The sequence below is a fragment of the Lithobates pipiens genome, unplaced genomic scaffold, assembly GCF_037356315.1.
Source record: "Lithobates pipiens isolate NorthernLeopardFrog02 unplaced genomic scaffold, aLitPip1_a1.2 Scaffold_16, whole genome shotgun sequence".
Lineage (NCBI taxonomy): Eukaryota > Metazoa > Chordata > Amphibia > Anura > Ranidae > Lithobates > Lithobates pipiens.
Window position 1 is genome coordinate 562,620,602 of NW_027507748.1, and position 20,462 is coordinate 562,641,063.

General features: G+C 40.6%; 1 protein-coding gene across 10 annotated transcripts in view; it reads left to right on the forward strand.

Moving 5' to 3' along the window:
• Window positions 1-14,860, forward strand: part of DTX3 (deltex E3 ubiquitin ligase 3) — a 195,451-nt gene extending 180,591 nt beyond the window's left edge. For all 10 annotated transcript variants that reach the window (XM_077483614.1, XM_077483620.1, XM_077483617.1 and 7 more), the window contains 2 exons: window positions 913-1,130; window positions 5,380-14,860. In XM_077483614.1, coding sequence (XP_077339740.1) covers window positions 913-1,130; window positions 5,380-5,455 — 294 coding nt within the window. In that variant the 3' untranslated portion in view covers window positions 5,456-14,860. The remainder of the gene's footprint in view (window positions 1-912; window positions 1,131-5,379) is intronic.
• The last annotated feature ends 5,602 nt before the right edge of the window (window positions 14,861-20,462 follow it).

Consider the following 20,462-nt stretch of genomic DNA (forward strand, 5'->3'; position numbering starts at 1 on the left):
CCGCTTAACAGAAACACAAGATTCACTTTCTTACTAGCAAAATGGCGTTCTGCCTTGTTTACATAGGCAGAGCGCCGTTCTGCCTCTCTCCAAAGGATCGCCGGGTTTCCGGCAGACATTGTGTCCAATCACAGCGGGAGTGGGGCTCCAACGGCGTGCGTGCACGCCCCAGAGCCGAAGAAAGGAATCATGTACCGGTACGTGATTTTGTGCTTAAGGGCTGCCCTGTCACAGTTTATGTACGCGGGGAGATCCTTAACCGGTTGAATTATAACTCTACCCATGTTTGGCTGTCTGTGCCACTCTGAGGAACATTTCCTCACACTTTCTTTATGGTCACTGTTGGTCTGTCACTGTCACCAGACAGGAAGTGAGTTGATATCGTCCCAAAAACACAAGAATAGTCTCTTCACAATATCCAAAATGTTACCGAAATATGGCTGATTTTCCTATTTAAAGAATGTTTTCATTTTTATGTTTTGGGAAGAGGAGATTATTTGTTATGCATTTTAAACTGCTACTAGAAAAATGATGCCGTTTCTTTACTTTTACATTTATGGCCTTTTATACATTGTAGAGGACAGTTAATGAGCATTTTCCAGTTGGATTGTTTTATTTTTATTTTTAAAACCCTTGCAGAAAGTCTTCCCCCCTTCATGTGATACAATTATTTAAATCCTACAGCAATTTTTTCAGTATATGTGAATGCCATGGTGACTCTTGATCGATTGCAAACGACTTGCTGGGGGGACCTACCTGATGATGTGCTTTATCACACACTAAAGGCTTTTCCTTTTTTTATGCCAAAAAATATGGTCAAAATAAACCTGATTTGTATTGTAACCATGCATTTTTTGTGGGTGTTATAGCATGTTATATACTTCTAAACCTTTGTTCTGTATTTCTTTGCAGACAGAACACCCGAATCCTGGTGTTAGGTATCCAGGAACAACTCGTGTAGCTTACTTACCTGATTGCCCTGAGGGGAACAAAGTTCTGGCGCTATTTAGGAAAGCCTTTGATCAACGCTTGACCTTTACCATTGGGACTTCAATGACTACAGGACGACCTAACGTTATAACGTGGAATGACATTCACCATAAAACTAATTGCACCGGAGGACCACAACTGTAAGAAACTTTTTGTTGTCATTGAAATACTTGCTCACTTGTGGTATATTCTTACATAGGCAGTAAGGCTGAATAAAGACACCAGTCCATCCAGTTCAACCTGAGTGAGTGTCTACAATTGTCCCTATCCCTGTACATTGTACATTCACATCGGTCCCTACCCTCAAGGAGCCCACATTCTCATGTGATTTACCCAAGAACTAAAGCCAGACTTACCCAAAGTGGTGGTCTAGTGTAGTCATTGCACATTCTGTGGGCAGATTATTATTATGTGAAAACATTTTGGAGATAATTTCTATAAAGTCAGACCATGGAATTGCTCACAATCACATTAAGATGTTGAGACTTCTTTGCCACTGATCAGTCGTCACCTGTATTGAAAATAACTAGAACCCTCAGGGCCCCCGGCACAAGAAAGCATGAAGGGCACCCCTTTCCCTGTGATCCCGGTTGCAAGTGGACTTGTGACCCTGGTAGTTTGCCACTAGTGTTGGTAGTTTTTTATTTTTGTTATATAATTTTTTTACCATTTAAATTAAATTTTTTTACAATTGAATTTTTTTGTATTTTTTACAATTGTTTTGGAGCCCAAATGGGGGGCTTTGTTGAAATATCAGAAGTCTAAACAGACTTCTGATGTTTTGCCTTTGAGACAGAGAAAGGAGATTGAGGACAATGGGTAAAGTTGATCCATGGAAAATCCAATTGCCTTTTTGGCATATAAGGAAGGGATTTTTACCTCAGCTGTAACAAATTGGATCATGCTTTGCTGGGGTTTTTCGCCTTCCTCTTGATCAACTGTGGGTGAAGGATTGTGTATATGGGATTGGGTTATATTATACTTTGTGTGTGTGTGTGTGTGTATGTATATATATATATATATATATGTGTATATATATATATATATATATATATACCTGCCTATGTAACTATGGCACATCCTTCAATCTCCATCTTGCAGCCTCAGCTGCACAGACTGAATGAACAGGGATAGCTCTCTATAGAGTTTCCCGTTTATTCAAACACAAAAGCATAGTAAACACAGTTTACTCTGCTTACATTATAAATGGACACATGAGCGATCAGTACCAATCATTGACTCTGTTCATTCAGAAAAGGAAGGGGCCAGTAAATTACATATTTTACCTTCTTTCCATCCGAAAGCATCCCTTACAGCAGCTGGCGGGAGAGGGGGGGGGGGGCAAGTCAGCAGAGCTGTGTGTGTGTGTGGGGGGGGGAGGGGGGGGGTTGGCAGGGGAGCACACAGGGGCCCGGGGGCAGCAGAAAGAGGAGGAAACTGGATAGGAGGAGCGGGGGGGTGGCATATAGAGGAACCAATCCCCTCCATTTTTGACTTGCAGCTGCTTAATGCCTGCGGGAGGGAGAGGAGAAGAAGCAGGCTTTCAGTGGCTGCAAGAGGAAAATGGAGGAGATTGGTTTCTCTAGAGCATGGGGCCCAGTCACAATTTTGACCCCTATAGTTACGCCCTTGATCAGTGGCAAAGACATGGGGCCTTTATATAGACTTCCCCCCTGATCTATAAGTCTGGTACTTGAAAACTACCTGATTGCCTTTAGAAGCTGTCAGATCATGTCTGCAGATAGCCTAAACTAGTTTTAATTTGAACAAGAATAATTTTGCTAAAATGCTATCATGTTTTGCCAGGAGAGAGTAGTTAAAAGCAGTGGTAAAATAGCCTGTTTTAATGTTTACTTAAATCCCCCGAAATGATACAGGGTGGGCAGCATTGATTTTGTCAGGCAATTAACTAAATCATAATACAGGGCTTTCTCCAGTCCATAAAATGAAACTCATATTGCATTGTATCACAAATGAAAAGCTTATTTTATTATGTGAGAACAAAATTGCTTTCATGGGAGATGATAAATGGATTTTTATGGCCTTGATATGACTGTGCTTTATTACAACATTCATTCCGGATTGAAGCTCACACAATCTATGGCAGATAATGTACCAGTCTAGAGAGAGAGAAGCCATGTTTTGTGCCCAAGATAAAAATAGAATCTTTTTGCTCATGTTAGAATAAAATAACTGCCATGATTCTGACATGTAAAGCAGCAGCAAATTTATTGTCATTGATATGATGGATTTTATAAAATGGATATATAATATAATATATAATGGATTTAAAAAAAATGCAGCTATATATCTGTGTACAGAGCGCCAAACGGCAACTCACGTGACCCGCCAGCTCTTTCTCCTCTCCTCCTCTCCTCCTGACTGATGTCAGCCAGGGGTCCTCGGCCCCGCCCGCTGAAGCTGTCAGGCCGAGAGACGAGAGAGCTGGTGGGTCATGTGAGCGCCAATCAGCGCTCTGTAAACAGATATATAGCTGCATTATTTTTATAAAGCACAGTCACAGGGTGAAATTACATGAATCAATCGAGAGGATAGTGTAAATTTAACCCTAATTTGAACAGCAGAAGGATAGGGGGCTGGCATGAACACGGAGCTGACAGACAGGGAGGGGAGAGAGAGAGCACATGGGAGAGAGTGGATGACAGAGGCACGTAAAAACTGACCACGGTATCAAGGCTCAGCAGCCATGATATACAGTGGTCAGTTTACAAAGGGGAGGGCAGAACCAGGCAGGATCAGTCAGGATTTCAGGTGATACAGGGGGCCAAATGACACAACACAAGCACTGTGCTGTATAACATGCTGTAAAGGAACAGGATCTTTTTTTTAGGTTAACAAACACGTAACTTTTTTTTAAATGACACGTTTTTTCTGTGAATTTACTACTTGTGGGATAAATACAGGATAAATTATTTTAAGGCAAACATTCATGGGGATTGACTCCTGGATTCAGAAAACTACAGGCGGTCCCGGGGTTACAAACAAGATGGGGTCTATAGGTTTGCTCTTAAGTTGAATCTGTTTGTAAGTCGGAACAGGTACATTTTTTAAGTGTAGCTCCAGTCAAAAAAACAATTTTTAAGCTTTTTGGATAGCATAGGGAAGGGGCAACACCCCCGTAACATTTGTTTTTCTGTCGGTGCCCCTGTTCAGAAGATTCCACCTCACTTTGTCTCTATGACAATTGGATTTTCGAAAACTTTGGGTTGTTGTGGCAAGCCTTGGTGATAAAGCATCATTTGGGGTACCCTTTTCCCATAAAAACGCTTACAGGAATACATTTCCCTTTCTAGGCATACATTTCCTCTCACTTCCTGCTGTCTCTCTCCTTTTGTAAGTAGAGGCCCGTACACACGGTCGGACTTTTTGACAACAAACATGCAAATTAGCTGTTTTGGAGCAACATCCGACTGTGTGTACGCTCCATCGGACAAACTTTTTCTGTTTTCATCGGACTTTTGTTGGCTCTGCGAACGGACAAACTTTTTGACAACAGAAGTCCGATGGAGCAAAGTCCGACCGTGTGTATGCAAAAGCATCGGACTTTTGTACAAGGTACAAACACGCATGCTCAGAACCATTGCAAACGATCAGACTACAATACAGAAGTTGACCAAAGGTGGCGCTGGAGTCATTGAACGTCCTCTTTTGAAGTGGCGTCCGTACGTTGTGACGTCACCACGTTCGTGTTTGTTGTCAAAAAGTCCGACCGTGTGTATGCAATACAAACTTGTGGACAACACACTTTGTACAAAAGTCCACGGAAAAGTTTGTACAAGTCCGACCGTGTGTATGGGGCTTAGGACTCATTTGTAAGTTGGATGTTTGTAACTAGGGGACCGCCTGTAATTAGAAGTGAGGCATTGAAATGCATTACCGTTGATCTGACTCCACCAGAACTCCTTTGTTGAGCTGTCATTTCTTTTGAAACACAGTTTTAGGAACTGCTAATGCAGGGCAGGAAACAATGCCACTATACTGAGGTCAAAAACTCCCTTATTTGAGATTTATATAACTTTTCTTGGAAATTAGATTAGTGGGGTCTCCAGAGGACTACAGGTCAGGAATTTGGAATCTTGCAAGTCAGTCTGCGTTCTGCAGCCACCTTCCCTCAGAAGTGAGCTGGATGTCCTAGGCATAGTTGTGAATTCTTAGCCTAGAAATCCACAATCACAAAATTAGATGTTCCCATTAAAGCTTGTTATCGGGAACTATTGAGCATTATATTACAGATAAAAAAGCTCTGGATAAGTTAGCTGCATTGCTCTTAGGAAATTTCATAGAAGATGTTTTTAGTTTGACTGGAGTTGTATGCTATGCTGTTCTGCATGTGGATGTAATTAACCTATGTTCTATATTGGATTTCAGATTTGGTTACCCTGACCCCACCTACTTACTGAGAGTCCAGGAGGAGCTGCGAGCCAAAGGCATCACTGCTGACTAGAGGGGGAATATTGTGCTGCATACAGGCACTGAGAAATTGGGATGGAAATAAACAATTCCCATAGAAGAAAAGCCGCCTTTGTTTCACTTTTCTTATTGTTCTCCCATTTTAGCTCCTTTGCTGATCTCACTTTTCTTGGAAACTGCAATGGGAATAAGAACTTTGACCCCACACTTGAGTTTTTGCAAAGTTATGAAAAAGTTGTTAAACGTTAATAACTGTTCAATGAAGGTTTGCCTTAATGGTGACTTGGGAGATAATTTGACAGTTCTTATGAGACACTAAAGTATGATAAAGAGACTTCTAGAGACATTGAGTTACCCATGGGCGGCTTAGTTTTAGCTGGCCATCCAGTCAGTTAGTCATCGTGTCTGATTCCCCTGGAGAAGAAAATTGTTTGTTATCTTAAAGAGCAGTCCAGGCCTTGCAGTTTACCTGGAATTCTATTATATGAGCTTTGTAGTTGAAAAGCCTCTAGAAAGGACCAACCTGTCAGCATCAGTGCATAATGTTTTCTGCTGGCCCGTTACCTTAGTCACACCTATAATTGCCTATTAGATGTTGCAGCACAGCACAAGGCGGTGCAATTTTTGTTAATGTTTTACCTTTTTTTCCTTTCTGCTTCTTTTTTTATTTGAAACATTGATGGGATTCATGGATATCTTCTTTAAATCCATAAAAATTTAGCTTTATTTCTTTCAGAGAAAATTTAAGGTTGTATATTTGATATTGGCAAGAAGCATGCTATAATTCCGTCTTAAAACTAAGAGAAGACATCTATCTAGAAATGTCCTATAATGCCATATCTTGTGTATGTGTATAGGGTGTCTTCATCTGAGGTTTGTAGGGCAGTTGATGGAGAGGGCGGGGGAGATTGTATCTGAGCTTTTAACCTAAAGAACAGGTACACGTTTAAAGTTTTTAAATATTGTAAAAAGCCAGTAATGCTACAAACAAAATTCCATGCATTTGGCCAGACCTTGATATTCAGTATTTTACGTACATTAGCTTTAAAGGTAAGTGAATTTTGTGATCTATGTAATAAGACGTTTTAGCCTGGCAGAGGCCACTTACGTGTCCTTCATCTTCATTACAGAATGAAAAGTCACACACATATGTACGCTCTTGAAAATGATTTATTCTTCTGTATAAATTAACACCAAACTTCTGCTAAAGCTAGAGAGAGGGCAGATTTAATTTACCAAATAGCTGATGCCGTGTTGTGAAATGCTGTCCACCCCAATAGTATTAATGACTGTTTGGGTTTGGATTATTATGGAGATTGTGTTTTCCTTTAAAATGCTGTTATTACTGACCCATATTTGTGGTAACCATGTTATATACAATATAATTATCACCTATTAGGCTCTGTTATAGTTACATTTTTGTGGTTGAATTCCTTCTGATTCCCAAATGAATGCTGAACTCCCAGCTGCAGATGGCATTAAAAACAAGCAGCCACCAACTACACTGCTTTAAATTTCTTACATATCTAGCGTTGCCTAGCTCCTTGCTGACACCATTGCTATGCATTTCTTCCATTTCTGTGCCTCTTTAGGATAGGCAGGAAAACAACACTCACTGCTTAAGTATATACCGTCCTCCCCTCAGTGCACAAAGTTCGAATTTCAAGACAAGCTTGGATAAAAGGTCATCACTTCTAAGACCGTTAAGTAAATGCACCCATTATATTACGTTCTAAACACTAGCAAAAGTAGCTTACACATTATAGGTTGCATAGATCATGACTAACAATAGGCTGACATGTTAAATGTGTAGCCCAAACTATAGAAATACATAAAGGTGTGCCAGACCAAAACTGGATGAGAGTCCAAGATCATTTTAAATGTTGGAAAAAATTCACATAAAGTCTTATAAAAACAGCCAACACATTTCAGGGGCAACCCCATTCTTCCATCACCAGGACTACAAGATCAAACATGAAACATAGTCATAATGATAGAAATAAAAATGTCAGGATATGCATATGAGTATATACCACAAATACCTAAGCTATGTTGAATGAACGTAAAGCAGTCTTTTGAAGATGAAGGATGTCTTTCAAAACTTTGGGTGTGCTGGTCTTTCACCTGTAACCAAAGTTTTTTCTAGGAAAGAGGTTGGATGTCTGCCAAATCATTGTCTTACATGATTCAGCTACTGAAAATTCTTCATTTTTTGTTAATTTTCTTACCCCGTCACTCTATATACATGTCTTATTGGATAAACCAAGTATGTGTGGTTCTTAGATATAAGAGAAGAGCAGGTCGGCACCTTGGTCATTAGTCTAATCCTAGGGAAAGTACAATAGTGATTGGCCAGAAACATCCAACATGGCTGATTGTTAGCTCCACCGAGCACAGCTCCCTGGAGTTCACACGGACATCAATACCCAACTTGAGCTAGATCCGGTGATGTACATCTTTGATCTGTGGTTACCTTACGTTAAAGTGTAAGTAAACCCCCCTATCAGCCAAGGAAGCTGCCATCTTTACCTCTGTTTAATCTACAACTACCATGATGCTGCACATGTGATCAGTTATGACACCAGCCATTGGATAGGTTGACAGTTTGGTTGAGAGCACAGCCAATGGGAGTGTTACATTTCTGGCAGGTGCCGGAAATGAAACTGTTTTATGGATGGGTTTACTTCCAATTTAATCTGCGCTATAGTCTTTTTTATGTCACCACTTTGTGTAGTTTGCTCATTTTCTACAGTGTGTTAGTATGCCCAAACTCATGAGATGGCAATCAAAATTATGACCTCTGCTACACCATGATTGGGCAACAATCATCTCTGAGTATTTTTACAAGTGCCAAGTGTTTTTTGGGGGTAGGGGGTGAGCAGTAGCTGAACGTTAAATACAATTTAAAGTAAACCTGTCAGTAGTAGGGGTAAATTAAACTGAGTATTTAAAAAAAAGTGTGCAAGCATAGGCTATCTTGATAATGGAATGTCAAAGTGATCAGTAACTCGTTATATATACTGTGTGTGTGTGTGTGTGTGTGTGTGTGTGTGTGGGGGGTGGGGTGTGTGCGTGTGTATGTATATATATATATAAGCAACTGATGTTAAGTGTAGATCCCATTCTCCCAATGAGTGTGGACTTACCCCCTCTTGATTTAAACTAATTTCCCTTTATTGTGATAGGGGACCTCAGTAAAAAATAGAGAACCTCAGAGGGCGGAAGAATTGTGGCTCGTATAGATGAGTTTTCATATTTTGGATTTACTGATTATTTTTATAATGCACTTTTTACTGAGGGTATTCTGTGCTGATGCCTTTTTTATAATATGCTCAGTTTGAATTGTCCAGGTCTGTGAAATCCTTACTTTGAATCTTTGCTGTGCGCATGCTGGGAAAAACAGGATCACTTTAATCCCCCCCCCCCTCCCCAGCAGCACATATTGATCTTTCCTTTCCTCCACCCTCCTTTCTTACTGCCTTCCTCCCATTCAGCAACTGGGAACATAGAAAATACCCAGTATTTCTTGGTATATGGGAGCATGTGACCCCCATTAGTGCTTAGTGATTGGTCTAGAAAGTGCTTGTGTAATCTAGGGGCAGGCATGGTTTACAACGGACTGTCGGTAGAGAAAAGTTTGATCACTAACCTGGCTCTTCTGTGTGTAAGTATCAGGACTGGATGGACCAAAATACAAATCTTTTTTTTTTATTGGGTAAACAGCTCCAATATATGTACTTTGGGCCCCGCCCTCATAAATGTACTTAAGTGTACTCTTGTGTGAAGTCCATGTTTTCCCACACAGGGATGCACAGGTAGTCCTGTTCATGTCAATTGAGAAGCAACAACTGCTCCCAAATTGACAGCTGTGCGGGTGCAGATGCCCAAACTCAGACAGTGTGCATTCAGGGACCCACAAAGATGTCAAATTGAGAATAAAGACCGTGTCCAAGCAAGGAAAACCTGTGTATCCCTGTGTGTAAAAAAACAGCCCTCACACAGGCGCGTGCTTAAGTATGTCCATGTGAATGAGGCCTAATTGTATATCTAGTTGTTTGGTAGAGTTCAATTTTAACAGACACATATGATACCATACCGAGAATATCTTTTTAGGTGCTATGTCTAAGTACACTGTTGCGATGTAGCTTGCAGCCATACTGGGAATTGCTTTACACAACAAACCTAGTTTAGAAGCATTACACATTATCTGAATGACGTCTTCGATGAATGGATAGAAGTATGTGTTACATGCTGTGTTATTCTGCATTGAGCAGTCTACTGCTGGCATTCCGGCAAAGATCAACGCGGTTACAGGTGTAAGAGAACTCCATTATCTTACATTACCTTACATTTACAGCTTTTAGGGTGTCGGTGATGTACCGTACTTGCTGTTTTAAGTGTCAGGAGGAGGCCTGTAAAAAGGTGTGAAATTATTTATAACACGGTATAGTACAAGGGCTTCATTGACATTGCTTCACCCTGCTTTTTATCAAAATGGCATGCAGCTTTAAATACTTTTCTGTAAAAAATAAATAGGCGTGACCACATGATGACATTGCTATTGAGATCCTTTCTGCTTTAGAAGAGGCAAGTCTTGCATACTTCTGCCCCTTTTTTGCCATGTTGTGTATGACCGGTCAGCTGGGGAATCATACAGCATCCTCTCTACGCAGGCCGACTTAATGGGAAGTAGAAGTGCTTGGCTTCATAGTGTCAAGGTACGTTCTAGATGCTAAGCATAATCTATTTTTTGGGGGGAACGTGGTCTGTAATCACATGTTTTACCATAAGCAACTGTTTCATCTCAGCAGAGCTGACTTCTGATAAGGGTTTGGCTCTCTCATGGAAATTAATAAACATCCCCTTCTCTAATTAGAAGACACTAAAGCGTAAGCATTGCATTAATGGAAATAAGATACCAAGCTTGATAATAACAAAACTGTAAATTATACATCACAGCGCTACAGATTTGTTTACAATGTCACTCCATTGATAACCTAAATGGGTCCAAATCAGAAGTGGAAACAGAAAATGAAGATCAGCAGAATAGTTTCAGCATGGCAGGCAAGTAATGGGCCTGGGGTATGTATAACTGACATTCACAGATCTGAAGACTGAACTAGAAATGGACATTAAGAAATAAGTTCAAAAATACTTTTAACAAAAAAAGAAAAAACTTTATTGACAGTTATAAAAACACCAGACACTGCTAATGTGGATGACAAATACTTGTTTGTCTTCTTTTTGTTGCTGTCCCTGGCACTAGCATTTGTTGACCCAGGAGCAAGGGAAGCACTTGGCATTAAATCTAAAACAAACTCATAGTAAAGAAAAATCGCAAATCATTTACACTAAAATGTAGCACTCCAAGGCCCTTTCATGATGACTTTGCTTCCATGTAGAGCTCTCCAAGACTCCTGAGATAACGTGTGCTCTGAAATGCAAATAATAAAATGGCTTCCATAATGTCAGGCTCTGGGCCATCCCCTCTATCCTCGTGTGCCTTCCTTTTGGTTAGTGATTGGCCAATAGTAAGGGTGGAAAGGCATGGACTAGAGCCAGGGACCACAAAAGCTGGTTGGTATTTGCATTAAAATGCACCATGGGATTCAGGGGTCTTTTACATGTTACAATGGTTGTATTCTATTCTGTGCTTTTTTCCCACTACAGGTACATCTAAAAGTGTTATTAAACCCTTAATGTGAAAAATGATATATTAGTGTAGGACTATTTTTTTGCAATCAATTGAAGCTTCTCTATACTCTATTTCCATCTTAATGGTGGCTTCATGCTTCAGCCTATGAAGCCCCCAATTCTCATGGTGCTAGGATTAAAGGCAGTCATTTGAAGTGACTATTGTGCATTCACCTTAACCTGGGAAGGGCACGCACATGCTTAGGGGGAGGTAAACTATGTAAACCCAAAGTGGGTGGGCCAGGGATGGATGAGGGACAAAGCAGTGAGCAGTCATGTGACCACTACAGTGGATGCTCCCTGATCAGAAATACATTATTTAATGGGGGATTTTTATTTAATGTAGATGCACTTCATGAAGGAGGATCAATCAGCAATTGCTAAATAATATTGCATTCCTCATAGACCAGAGGCAACAGCAATAAAGGTGGGGAAGTGTTGAGCCTCATAGCAAAGCTTGCGATTTTGTTTTATGTCATTGAATCAGAAAAGGGCTGGTGACTCGGATGCTCTTTAATAAAAGTCCTTTATTTCATTACATGGGTACAGGCTACTCTGACGCGTTTCGGCTAAGAAGCCTTCATCAAAGCATGCATGTTTGATTTAAAAACTGATATTTATAACAGAGTAAGCACTCCACATGAGGCGGGTGCATCTTAATCAGAGCAATCAAGACAATTAAAAACACATGGAGAGAAGCAGAGCAGGCATATGAGGGACATATGAACAAATAAAGCATATTCAAAATGGTGCAATAAATGTATAAAACAATGTGACTATGTTAAAAAATGTGATTATGTTAAAAAAAAAAAGATTCATGTCCATCCTATCTTTCAAACCATACGGTTTTCTAGTATTGAGGGTATGGATCCACCACACTTTACGTTTAAGCATTTATGTCACCTAGATATGATTTCAGAGTAAGTGGAAACTTCTAATAGGTTCACATTTTCTTAAAACTAATCTGATGTTTTCTCCCATAAGATTTAGGCAAATATTGGGAATTCAAAATTGAAATGAGAGGATTCAAATTTTTTAGTGTAGTGAGATGTGTTTTCTTTTTCTGTCATGTTTTTTCTCATCCACATCACTTCTTCGAGGCGAAAGAGGGTGTTTTTGCTTTTCCAGCTGTAATATACAAGGCAAGCCAAGACTTTTTACCATCTGTCATGCCCATGTTTGCCTAAACCTGTTCCATGTTTCTTAACTGCTATTCGTATAATGCAATGCTACTATTCTTAACCAATGGTACATGAGTAATGCTAACAGATTCAGGGTGTTACTGCCTGTACAGATAAACTGAAACTTTCAAATCTCCCAAATTGTAATCCTTGTTTCGCTTTTAGCTGATCGTCCTTGTAGTATGTGTGCCCTAATTTTGCACCTTACACTCACAATTTTATGCTTGGTGGCAGTACATATCCATCAAAGCGTAAGTAAAGTCAAGATCTTTTAAAGTTTTGGACAGTGTAAATTTGGACAGATTATTTTTTTTTGGGCTTGGATTCTGCTGTGGAGATTCACTCTCCTTATTGGTCCTGGTGACCACTGTCTCAAGTACAGAGATGGAAAAATCCAACATTTTGGAGCTGTCACAGCAAAAGGAGGTGAGTGGGAATCTCTCCATGTGGAATCCTGGTGTTAACTGTTTAAGGCCTTCACATGGCCCTGTTGTTTTTACGTAGGACCTTGCATAGATCCTGCATTAAAAGTTTGGCCATATGCTGTACACATGTAATGTTTGTGCTAATGTTTACATGTGTACATGGACCATGTTGGCCATTTCCACTGCTCAAGATCAACATGTAAATGGCAACAACATGTAGACAGTAGTGTACATTAGCGTACACATTTACACAAATACAGTGTAAAATTGGGGGACCATGAACATGTATTTTTCTAGTTTTGGTTTACATCGCAAAACGCAATGGAACAGTGTGCATGGGCCCATACCATTAAATACTGTTGCGTTCAGATCCGTAAAAACTATGAGCTCTAAGACAGGGATTTACCCTCTTTTTTGAAGAAATTTCCTTTTACTTCCTGTTGTGCATCAGTTGCTTGAAAATATGTCTCAACAAAATTGTCACAAAATAGTCAAACAATAATTACATTGGGAACTGAACTAGCAGGACCAGTGATCACTGATGTGATTTTTTTTTTTTAATGCAGTAGGTTCATGAGAATGACAAACAAAAATCCTTGTGAGTGTTTAATCTTAATTGTTCAGTTGATTGCAATATGAAGAGCACAGGATAGCCAATGCATTTTGGGGGCCACAAACTAGTAAAATGTTAAATTGACTCAAACATACACAATTTCCGTTGTTAACACCAGCACCGACTGTGCTTTATATTATTCCCTTGCAGCGAATCAATTTATAAAGGAGTCCATTTAACAATCTGCCATGTCACTCAGCCCTGGTGAAGTTTTTGGGCCCTGAAACACATGGGCTGTCCTGTGCTCCTTTTGTTTTAACTAGTTGAACAATTAAAGAGTTCGGATTTTCATAGATTTTTGTGGTTGACACTCCCATGGAACTATTGCTCTGGAATTTTGCAATCCGTGTGAACCTCCTCTCCTGAAAGGTCCCGGTCTTTGTGGTGAGCTGCTGAACACAAGCCATCAGGCTCAAGTAATGAATTAGTCCACCTTTGAGGACCTGTGAAAATCCATTTCTAGACTTTTACCACCACTTCTTCTTAGACTTTTGCAGATTTGAAAAGATATAAAAGCATATGGCCAAACATATTAACAGGACAACCAGCCATGTTAATCATAACCATAAATATATATGTATATAAGCAGTTTATGGAATGAGGGTTCACATGACCAATAAATTGGACATCTCTGAAGCATGGCTATCTAAATATGTCTATATAGATTTGTTTGTATATATGTAAGCAGTAGACTTGCATATTTCAATTATATAATAAATTGTTCTAAGATGGCAGCTTGCCTGCGCATTTCCTATACATCATATATGCACTTTTGCTGAGGGTGTTTAAACTGTACAGATAATGTTTGCAGCCAGGAATTTGTCTTGCTAGGTGTATCTTTTCCTTAGGTTGCTGCAATAGAGGCCTGCTTTGTAGACTGCTTTGGTAGTTACAGTGTAACCTTGAATAGGTGACACATCCACAGGTTATGTGACTGCTTGTCAAAATGAATCCTAATTAGGGCCTGTTCAGCTTCCTGTATGCTTTTCATCTGCTTTCAGCAGCTTTCCATCCATTTTTCAGCAGGCTTTCATCTGATTTTCATCAGTCAGTTAATAGACTTGCCTGCGTTCCAGCCACTGTGCGATTTGTCAGGCTAAAAAGCAGATGAAAACTACATTCGTGCGAACACACCCTCATGAAGGACTTTGCCTAGAAAGGCATTAGTATGTTATTGCAATATATCTGTTGTCAGAAGAGTGTTGTGATTTCTAGAACAAAATAATGTTTCCTATTTTTTTCTTTTCTAATATATATTGTGTTTAAAAACCCTTCAGTGCCAGAGAGGGCCCCCCAATGCCCTGTTGATCTGCCTGGCAGCAAAGGGGTAACATTTTATTGAAAACTAGAAGGGCTTTTAAGAATTTCATCTGGATCCTACCTGTGTGCATTTTATTATACAATACAAGACCTACAGTTGTATTATATAATGTACAGAACTGCGGGTCACTTTATGGGACATTGTGGGGATGTTTTTGATGTATTCACTTATGCTGTAATAAAAAAAAGACATATCTCAGAATCTACCTACCTTGACTCAAGACTAACATTTATTTGAGCCATTGTACTGAGAGTGCTGAAAAAAATAAGACGTCAACTAAGTGGAAGATTGGGAAGTTTGTAGTGGTCATTAAAGTGTATGTGGACCCTAACAATGATCTTCTCTTATTGTGGAACCTAACAATGATCTTCTCTTGTTTGTGAAATATACTATTGAAAGCCTTTTGGTACTGTATATCTGTTTAGTAAGTCCAAAAAAAAACGTTGATCATCTCAGCAATTCAGTCTTGTGTCCTTTTCCTGGGTTTTCCCAAGGAGGGTAATTAGCCCTCTTGTTTCTTATCTGGGACTACAGAACCATTGAGCTGGCTATACCTGGAGTGAAAGTTTGAGGGTTCCCGGTGAACCCGTTGTCTTGTCAGCACCCTGCTTCTGACATCTAAAAATTGTAGGACCTGGGCAAAAAATTGTTGGCGGAAAAGCCAAAAATCACTGTGCTTGGGTGAAATACCTGTAAGCCGCCAGTACTGAAATCTTTGATACTAAATTAATCAAAAAATGTTAAAGGAAAGGGCAGCACTACTATAAATCATACGTAATAAACTCAAAATAAATTTTTCTAACCAAGAACATAAAAAAAAAAAATATTCTATATTAATAAGTGAAATCAAACTGTGCCAAAAGTCCAAACAAAACAAATGTGACCAAATGTCCTTGAACACACCCAAAAAAGAGCAATTGAAGTACTGTACTCATAGTAATATTTCAGATTTGGAAAAGCACTCAGCAAATTTGCTCCTCGTGATGGTTTCTTAACAGTAAAGAACATTCAGCAATCTGTGCTCACACAGGATTCTTACCAGATGGATGTGACCACTAATAGATGGTCAAAACAGCGCAAGAAAGGTTAAATACTCCCGGTCATAAATACACCATGACATCCAGCGAAATGCTCACAGATTCTCTCATCATTTAGGATTCAGATGTTCTCCAAGCTTAGTAGCCATTACTAGATTTAATATCAGACCTTTTAGAGGAGGTGTCAGTCAGCTTATACAGGAAATGGAGGACTCCTCCTGGATGATTGGGTGGCACTCGTTTTCTCAGTACTTGTAACAAGGTTTCCTTCCCGTGTTCAGGCCTGGAGCCACGTTAACTTTCTCAGCTGGTGAGCTCTGCATGACCCCGCTGACTTCTGCCTGCTGCAATTGTCTGAAGTCAGTGCGCTTAGGTTAGGCCATTAGCAGAGGCAGATACGTTACCTTATGCTCTACCGCTGTGAGTAAGCCCTTACTGCCATCCCCCTCCTCTTTGACATACTAAGGTGATGAGATCTAGAAATAGATAAATGCACTTTATTAATTGTTTGCCTTTCTTCAGCAAAGTTGAAACCCCCCCAATTCCCATCTGAAGAAGCAGTTTGGGGCCGCAAAACATGCAGAGGACTGCACTTTGAGGAAGGAGTGTGCCCTTACACCCAGATATCGGAACCCGTGTTTGCAGGGGCTTATTAATTTAGTGGAAACCACCCTTTAGATTTGGATGCGCTGCCTTTTTTGTTATTATATTTAATCTACTGTCTACAGTATATGTCTGTGTTTTAAACAAAAATAATACAATAAAACTGATGTCATTTTATTGTACGTTGTACTGTGTCAATGGGGTACTGATAAAGTCCATAAATCCTTTTCTTGTATGCCCCTTTTTGCTGGTGTAACACTAGGGCAACTTCCATTGTCTTTTTTGAAGGGACCATGTCTTGGAGTATCGTTCTTGTTGCTGGCGGGCTGTTAGGATTAGGTCTTCAAATTTATTAATCTGGTCTACTTTCTTGAGCCACATCCCGATAGTCTGGGAATGTGTTGATTTCCACTTCAAAGGTATGCATGACTTGGCCGCGTCAAGGAGATGACGAATTATAGATTTTTTATAGGATTTCATCGGGGACTCCGAGAGATGAAGAAGAAAGAAGGCCGGGTCGTCCGGTATTTGCCAGTCCTTAAATTTCTGGGCAATCCTCTTGACCTCCAACCAAAATTGTTCCCCCCCCCCCCCGCTGTCTTCTGGGAGACACACAGGTCCCAGAAGACAGGGACCAGTGAGGATGTGCATTAGGAAAACAGGCTGTGAAGCCGCAGGGCTTCACTTCCTAATTCCCTTACCGAAGATGGCGGCGCCTCCACCCGAGGGCCGGGGGACCGATTGGCTTCGGCTGAGGACATCGTGGGTGCCCTGGACAGGTAAGTGTCCATATTTTAAAAGTCAGCAGCTACAGTATTTGTAGCTACTGACTTAAAAAAAAAAAAAATTGGCGGAACTCCGCTTTAACATACTTGATGCCATGCTAACCTGAACTGTTGTCCAGCATAGCAGTAGTGTACTTTTACAGACATGTGACACTAATTTTGTTAGGCCCCTTTCACACTGGGCGGATCAGTAATGATCCGCCTCGTGATGATCCACTCGCTCAGCGGGGATCGCTCCGTTGTCCCCGCTGAGCCGGCGGCGGACAGGACGGTCTCCGCACACTGTGCAGGGACCGCCCTGTCAGCTCTCCGCTCTCCTCTATGGGGATCGGATGAGCACGGACCGTCTGCCCGTGTTCATCCGATCCGCTCTGCAGATGGATAGAAAAATAGGATTTTCCTCCGTCTGCAGAATCGGACAGTAGCGGAGGCGGACAATAGCGGGTGTCTGCGGATGTTCATTCGCAGACACCCGCTATCCCATAGGGATGCATGTATGTCCGTATTTCATCCGCAAGCGGATGGATGAAATACGGACATACTGTCCGCATGTGTGAAAAGGGCCTTAGTGTTAAAGTTGTCAGAAGGTAGCCGTGCATAGAATTTCAAAATACAAACCTGCCTAGCCCTGTTACTTTTTTGGCAGGTTAGTTAGGAAAGCTAGAATGCTATAATTGTAAGTTAATTATTGAACATGCTAACTGCATTTGGCATGTTCAAAGGGCAGTGTGCAACACTCACAAGTAGAAAGGATGCCATAGCAAACTTTGCAACTCTCTCCTGTAAATTTTCTCACAATATAAGTAGGGCCGCTAGCATGTGCTCAACAATGACAAAGGTCTCACTCCACAATTACAGTGCCTTAAAAAAAGTATTCATACCCCTTGCAGTTTTACAAATTTTGTTATGTTACAACCAAAATCCTAAATGTATTTTATTGGGATTTTATGTGATGGACCAACACAAAGTGGCACATACTTGTGAAGTGGAAGGAAAATGATAAATGGTTTTCAAAAATTTTCACAAATAAATAGTCAATACATTGTAGAACCATTTTTCACTGCAATTACAGCTGCAAGTCTTTTTAGGTATGTCTCTACCAGATTTGCATATCCAGAGAGTGAAATTTTTGCCCATTCTTTATAAAATTGCTTAAGCTCTGACAGATTGGATGGAGAGTGCCTGTGAACAGCAGTTTTCAAGTCTTGCCACAGATTCTCAATTGGATTTAGGTCTGTACTTTGACTGGGCCATTCTAACACATCAATATGCTTTGATCTAAACCATTCCATGTAGCTCTGGCTGTATGTTTAGGGTAGTTTTTCTGCTGAAAGGTGAACATCCACCCAGTCTCAAGTTCTTTGCAGACTCTAACAGGTTTTCTTCTAATATTGTCCACTTATCATCCAATCAACTCTGACCAGCTTCCCTGTCCCTGCTGAAGAAAAGCATCCACACAACATGATGCTGCCACCACCATGTTTCACAGTGGGGATGGTGTGTTCAGGGTTATGTGCAATGTTAGTTTTCCCCCACACGCAGCGTTTTGCTTTTAGGCCAAAAAGTTCAATTTTGGTCTTATTTGACCAGAGCACCCTCTTCCACATGTTTGCTGTGTCCCCCACATGGCTTTTCGCAAACTGCAAATGGGACTTTTTATGGCTTTCTTTCAACAATGGCTTTCTTCTTGCCACTCTTCCATAAAGGCCAGATTTGTGGAGTGCACAACAAATAGTTGTCCTGTGGATCTCTGCAGCTCCCCTAGAATTGCCATGGGCCTCTTGGCTGCTTCTCTGATTAATGCTCTCCTTGCCTGGCCTGTCAGTTTAGGTGGACAGGCATGTCTTGGTAGGTTTGCATTTGTGCCATACTCTTTCTATTTTCGGATGATGGATAGAACAGTGCTCCGTGAGATGTTCAAAGCTTGGGATATTTTTTTTTATAACCTAACCCTGATTTAAACTTCTCCACAACTTTATCCCTGATCTGTCTGGTGGGCCTGGCCTTCACGATGCTGTTTTTTCACTAAGGTTCTCTAACAAACCTCTGAGGGCTTCACAAAACATCTGTATTTATACTGAGATTAAATTACACATAGGTGGACTCTATTAACTAATTAGGTGATATCTGAAGGCAATTGGTTACACTAGATTTTAGCTAGGGGTATCAGAGTAAAGGGGGCTGAACACAAATGCATGCCACACTTTTCAGATATTTATTTGTAAATAAATGTTTAAAACCACTTATTTTCCTTCCATTTCACAATTATGTGCCACTTTGTGTTGGTCTATCACATAAAATCCCAATAAAATAAATTCAAGTTTTTGGTTGTAACATGACAACATGTGGAAAATTTCCCTCAGGCTGATCAAGTCCTTATAGAAAGATATGTACACACCCTGTTGGCCCAAGTGGGCAAAATCATTATAAGTTAGCATTGCTTATACATTTTTGCCAGTATGCGCATTCTAAGTGAAATGGAAAAGTGCAAAGTATACCTATGGATGGTGCAGGAAGAAACTTAGGGGGGGTAAGTGTCTCAGGAGCTGCCCCAGTAGAGTACATCTATAGCAAGGACAACAATCCTGAAATTTAGGTGGAATTCTAGTAGGATCCTCTAATTCTCTGTAAAAAGTAGGCTCACACAACCTTGATATTTAAAAGGCATATTTTGTATCCACACCATGGGAAGCAACTGGGAAAAACCTACTTGGATAAAAGGGAAAGCAACCTGTGTGAGGAGACACAGGAAACCAAATCCATGGCCAGTAACAGAACCTCACATCAGTCCCCCCTGCAGCAAAAGAGGAGGCCATCACATTAAGGCACAGGCTAATAAGAAGGCCTGCATTGGGCAGAGAAAACCCGAAATGTATGCGTGTCTTGCAAATGATGTCAACCAAGCCCGATAAAATGGAGGAAAGCAGCTCTGATGAACATGTCTTTTGCACTTCTCCTTTAAAGAGGATCTTTACCCTGTAAGCAAAAAATACTGTAGCTACTGACTTTTAAAAACACACACTTACCTGTCCCAGGATCCATTGATGTTCTCTCCTGACCCAGCTTTTGGCCGCTGTTTGGGTCCAGGCATCCTGCGTATGGTCCTGCAGTCTCATGGGACCTGTGGCATGTCCCAAGAGGCTGCAGGGGGGGGGGGGGGGACAAGCTTTCGCTCCAATACCCTAGACGGAAGTAGTAGTACCTGTCAGATACCACTCCCCACCTCCAAAAAAAGACATTCCAAATATGGAAGAGGAAGGGGGTGGGGGGAGAGTGAAGTTATGCTTTAAGTTGGCTTGTATATCTCACTGTTGCCAGTAGATGTCAGTGGGATCACTGGGTATGCGATTTCACAAACAAAACTAAGTTATGAATATTTTCT